The sequence below is a fragment of the Phocoena sinus genome, chromosome 5 (assembly GCF_008692025.1).
Source record: "Phocoena sinus isolate mPhoSin1 chromosome 5, mPhoSin1.pri, whole genome shotgun sequence".
In the NCBI taxonomy this organism is placed as follows: Eukaryota; Metazoa; Chordata; class Mammalia; order Artiodactyla; family Phocoenidae; genus Phocoena; species Phocoena sinus.
The window spans coordinates 48,320,241-48,326,240 of record NC_045767.1 but is presented as its reverse complement, the minus strand read 5'-3'; the positions used below and the strand labels follow the sequence as shown (position 1 = coordinate 48,326,240).

General features: G+C 43.1%; 1 protein-coding gene across 1 annotated transcript in view; it reads right to left on the bottom strand.

The window, feature by feature from the left end:
- Positions 1-1,493: 1,493 nt before the first annotated feature.
- Positions 1,494-6,000, bottom strand: part of SLIT2 (slit guidance ligand 2) — a 123,152-nt gene continuing 118,645 nt past the window's right edge. The window contains 3 exon segments of the mRNA XM_032633268.1: positions 1,494-3,262; positions 4,361-4,572; positions 4,783-5,074. Of these exon segments, the coding sequence (XP_032489159.1) occupies positions 3,021-3,262; positions 4,361-4,572; positions 4,783-5,074 (746 nt within the window). The 3' untranslated portion in view covers positions 1,494-3,020.

Genomic DNA, 6,000 nt, shown 5'->3' with positions numbered 1-6,000 from the left:
GCAATGGGAGAGGCCACAACAGTGAGAGGCCCGCGTACTGCAAAAAAAAAAACACCAAAACTGTACATTACTCTGTGAAGCAGCCTTGACTCTGAGATATGCAAAATGCTTTTTGTTTTAATATATTGAATCTGTTGGAAATACTCCAAAATAGTTTCCTATTAAAGAAATCCTATGGTCTAGGCTTTGTAAGTAGGCAGCCTTTTGTAACATGAATAATGTCCTTGTCTCATTTACTAGTAATTATTTGACTATTGAATTTTCTCAAAGAAGGACTCTTGCAGAATGTAGCCCCATTACGAAGCAAATAATCCCCTAGGAAACTTGCTAAATCAGCCCAAATTCCAGGCAAACATAATTCTATTTTGTGTCTTTATAAGCAGAAAGGAGAAAGAATAACGTTCTGTAAACTACTGTATTTCACTTTTTTTCCCTTAGAAAACAAAAACAAAATAAAGTCTCTAATGTAGATTACTTAAACTGACATGATCAATAGAGAATAATTGTGCTGTGGAAATGAGTGCCAAGGCTTAAAAGTCCCTTAGTAGAGGGTAGTAATTACTGAGCTTCGGCCTTTACCTCTTGAACATAGACCACGTGAGCTGAAGGGCCTGAGCTGGAATTCAGCTCCTCTGTTTTCGAGCTGTTTATGCCTGTGGAAAACAAGCAGCATAAAAATCCCACAGGTTTGTAGAGGGAGATGAATATTTCATATAAAGCCCATGGCATAGCACCTGCCATATAATAAGCCCTCGAAAAGCAATGACTATTAAGATAATGCAAACCCTTGAAGAAAAGAAGCAACCAACGGGAATAAATAAATGGTTTACGATGACGGCATAATATTTATATTATTAAAATGTAGACATTTTAAACAAGAGTGAATAAATGATTGGACATCTGTGTCTGTGAAACAGCAGTATGTGTGTGCGCGCGCGCTTGCGTGGGTGTGCACGTGCGCACGCGTGTCCACGTGAGTTCACGCACACATGCTTTTCTTACAGGGAAATAAATGAAAAACTCTTAGCTGGTGGGTGAGGATTAATATCCCACCCAGTCAGTGTTATTTTCTGGATAGTATATCTGGAGAGCATATCTAGATATTACCAACCCTTGCCTGACAGTACCTTTGGAGAAAATTTCTCTTTTTCTTGTGTTATTTTCCATCTGGATCTAATTGAGGGGGAAAGAACAGCATAAAGGAAAATACCATTTTGGTTGAGTTAGATTTCATCTTATAATATTTTTGGCGGAAAAATTAATTGAATATGCACTGTTTTTCTTAGCCAAGAATATGTTCTTTTCTCCATCTCTTTCATGTGGCCATCCCAAAGTACCCAGATGTGACAGTATGCTGATCTCAAACCAATTTCTGGCAACAAAACGTATAGGTTTCCTTCCCTGTTCTTTTGGTATCACCTTGATTAAGAAATTCTTAAGGAGGAGACTCTAAATACTGTGCAGTTTCTAAGAAAACCAACAAGCTGTTAATGAAGTAAATATCTGTTTAATTTACAAACATCAGTAGTGTAACTGATATTAGTCTGGAGAAAGACAAAGCACACTGAATTATACATGTACGTCTAGTTTTCTTTGTAAAAATGTTTTTGGAAAGAAACATCTGCATCTTTACAGGGTGCCCTGGGATTTTAATGAGGGAAGAGCACAGTCCACTATAAATCCTTATCAATTCTACATTGTAATTTAGCAGCAAACATGTTTACATGGGAACATTAAGGTAATAAAGGAGCTTTATTGTTTGGGAAAAAAAAAAAAATCACAGTTCTTGACATTACAGCCTTTTCTCTCCCCGCCCCACCCTCGGTAAAAGGGCAAAAAAAGTCGAGGAAATAATGAACTTGTAAAAGATCTACTTTTCTAGTGTCGATTGCTACACACCATTTCTGTTCTGTGAGGACACGCTGCACAGGGGCGCTTCTTTCTGTACAATGACCGTCTCACGCATAGACTTTACATACCCTCTGCAGGTGTCCTGAATGAGGCCAGTAGGTCAGTGACACCAGTGGTCAGATGTCAAGGTAAACAAACAGATCAACACATATTTATCCCAAGATAACACCCTATGTTAGTACTATTGCCAAAAAAACCCACAAAAGAATCCTGATTTTTAAGTTTGAAAATGTACAAAAATATCAGGACAATTATAAATTAATATATATTAAAGCATTGAGAAACAGCAAAAGGATGGCCTAGAATGTTAAGTACAATGTACTTTGATACAATAAATATTTCTCATTGAAACCGAATACTGTATAGGGCTGTTTAGAACTCATAGAAACAAAAATTCATATTATTACTAATTTATTTATCAATAATCTATTGGTTCTTTATCATCTCCTTTGTCATTTATATTACAAAAAATTAATACTGGAAAACGGTAGATAAACACTTTTGTGTGCTTCTCCTGCTAACATGCTGACGTTTAAAAAGAAGATAAAATTTATTTTAGCACTCTCGTCTCCTCTGATGAATGGAACCCAGGTCTTCAGGATACTTTACGTTTTGCACAAAATATTTCTCATCCATTCATTCTGGCTGTGAATGCTGGAGTTCCATTCATCTGCCTTGCACCCTCACTCACACACATGTGCTTGGTCTGTCCTCATGAACTGCGTAGATGCAAACCAGGGCACAGGAGATTATGCTCTGGGCAACTTCACATCAGCAGAGAGAACCTCGTCTCTCCCCTGGGTATGTGCTTCTGCTGGTCTCCAGCAAGTTACGAAGATGAATCCAAGTTACCATGGTTTCCATCATTGCTCTAATGCCTTCAGGTGTATCATTCTTTATACTTCTCCAGTGTTGGGGAAGCTTTAGTTCAAGCATTTCTTTTTTTTTTTCTAAATGCAGAAAAAAAGTCTTCATTCTCATAATAAAAATAAGTCTGTTCTGTATTTTACAATATATTTCAATTATTTCCACTATGAAGCATTCGTGAGTCCAACAGGGTCAAGAAGTATACAACATTTTCCAAAGACCAAAGCTGCCAGGGACGTGGTTTAGGAGGCGCAGTGGGTACAGCCACACTTCACCACCTTCTCAACCTCGTCTACAAACGATGACCCATCAGTGCATTCGAAAGTGTATTTCCGTCGCTTGCTCCTCAGAGGTCCGCAGCACTGCCCGCCTGCACACCCCCCTCTGCATTCCAACCGGGAGACCTTCTTAGTTGTTTGGCAAGCGGCATAGCCCTGCTGCTTTTGGTAATAATCTCTTATCCGTTCCCCTCGACAAGAGATTTCTAGAAAAGAACAAAAAGCACAAGCAGTATAAGGGCAGTCGCTGTAAGTCGTGCGAAGTGGCCGTGAATCTACAACTCAGTTCAGGAGACACTGCTTTCGCTTCCTGTTTGTAACGGCTATTTTCAGTGTTAATGCTGTTCCATATTATGGCCTGGTGGCACAGCCTTCAGTTCTTTGAAAAACACTTCTTTTCGGCCTTTATTTTGAGCAAAGTGAATACTTTATATGTGGACTGTAAATACTATGCTTTCGGGCTGACAAGAAAATTGGATTCCTAAATCTTTTCTTTTATACCAAAAATATACATCTTCTGTTTTTACACTACTAACAGCTGGTTTTGTTTACCGAGGGCGCCGTTTCAGAGAGTACGCAGTTTAATTTATTAGACCTGGAGTTTAATATCGTTCAATCTGTTACTTAATACAAGTAACATTCCACTAACTTCATAAATTAATTACCCAAGTATGAACTAGTTCAAAAAGAGACATCTGCTAAAAGCCTCCATGGGCACGTTCCTCTCGTCTCATCCCTCCGATACACACAACAAAATCCCTGCCAGCTGGAGGCAAAGCACATTCTGATCACGCAGACACAGGAGAAGGAAATAGGTGGGCTGAAATGTCAGCCTGTTTCCATCCCTCTCACCTGCATAATTTACTGTGATAAATCAGTTGATTCTAAGGTCAAAGGCGATTTTATCCTAAAACTAGAGCAGAATTTTTAGTACCGTCTTCTCTGTGCCAGAAGATGAATCAGTAATCTGTACAGATGAGAACAGCAGGTAAAGGTAAGGAAGAAGGAAAGTAAATGTGCTCCCGCCTAAGGGAAAAGTAGTATTTCATAGCAAATCAAGTGTGAGAAGACTTGTGAAGGGTGTATAATATCTTGCAACAGAGGTTTAGGACATTTCACATCTGTGCCTTCCTATAACACTGTTAAGTAAATCAACAACAGCAACTACAAATAGTGCAAAGACCTGGCGTTCCTCATATCACTCCGCCCTGTGTGTCTTCCTTTCTCTCTCTCTCTCTGTTCAAAGATGGGGGCCCCTCTTGCTTTGCCAAGATAGAGGTCGGTGCCCAGCTGGGTTGGCTTACCGCGATCACAGCTGTCCCCAGTGTATCCACTGCTGCACTCACAGTAGGGCTGTCCCAGTCCTGAGAGCCTGCATTTCCCATGCTTACACTTGATCGCCTGGCAGGGGTTAAACAGGTCCTCCTCTTCATCACAGAGGACGCCCCCATGGCCCTCCAGGCACTTGCAGCTGTAGGAGAACGCGTTGATGGGCAGACAGGTGCCATGGACGCATCTACAGTGGAGGACCGCAGAGATGGAAATGGGTCAGGCAGAGAGGATAAGAATGGAGGAGGGAGGATGATGGATGGAATATAAGGGAGACAATGCTAATGAACTGACTTCTTTCTCTCCCTTCCCCCTCCCCCTTTCCTTCTTTCCTCTCTGGGGTTTTGCTTTGAAGGTTGGAGTGTGTGGGTTTAACTACCAAGCAGCCCAGACTCACTTATTTCCAAGACAGGGGTCATTGGTCCTCTGGTCACAGAGGGGCCCCGTCCATCCTTCCTGGCACTCGCAGGTGAAGCCGGACTGGGTGCTAGGCTGGCACGTGCCGTGGGCACACACCTTCTTGTGGCACGGCTCACAGCCGGGCAGGATGCCGGTCTGCATGGGCACCTTCCGGAAGTCCTGCAGCTCGCTGTTGATGTAAAGGTTCCGGATGCAGCCGTGGAAGCTTGTGCCGTTCTGCCCGGGGGCCTGGCGCAGAGCTGCAGCCACGTTGTTCTTCCCGGGCATGCCTGCGGGGGAGCACCAAGTCAGAGGTCACGCCCTTCCACGGCTCCCCAGCCAGTGGCCACCCGGACCCTCTTAGCTCTTCCAGCGGGGCAGGAGTCTGCCTGACTCTTCTTCAGGAGAACCAGGCAGCACAAGCATCCCATCCTGCGCTTCTCAACGGGGCTGCACATCAGAATCACATTGGATCTTTGAAGAAATACTGATGCTTGGGACCTCAGCCCAGACGGATTTGATCAGATTAACTGGGTGGAGTGGGGGAGGGAGAAGGGATGTGTGTTTCTTTGTTTTTGTTTTTTTGGAAGATGCTCCAGGCAATTCTAAGGCACAACTAGAATAAAGAACCTAGTTCATTGGAGGTCAATCTTTAGTTTCTAACATCTGTTTTGTTTTTGGTTTTCGTTTTTTTAAATAAAAAAACCCTTATATGGAGGCATGAATCTATAAAACCTAAAATCAGGGCCACTGTATTTAAAAGCAAGGTTGGGAATGGGGGAGGGATTCGTACTCCCTTCTACCTTCACACCCACCCCCTAACCTGGACACACAGCCCAGAAGCCTAGAGCCAGACTGATTCCCTGACCAATCCTGCCCTTTAAAGATGAAGGGGGCCCAGGGCCCAGAGAGCTCGGCGACATGCTCGGTGTCACCAGTAAGACTGGGTGAGAATTAAGCCGATGACACAAACTTCCCCAATCTCAGGTCATGGTTCAGTCCCCTGATTTTCAGAGAGTGAGAGCAGAGCTGGGGTTCACAGGGACCATTCACCCCAGTCCTGCCAAATTCTAAGCTGGCAGCTAGTCCAGCTCACCACTGGCAATGTCCCAAACTCAGCCGTGGATGTCAGTGTCTGAAAAACTCACCCTGCTTCCAATCAGGACAGCACTTCATTCACATCCTTTTTTTCCCCTTGCTAATTGAGAGTGAAACC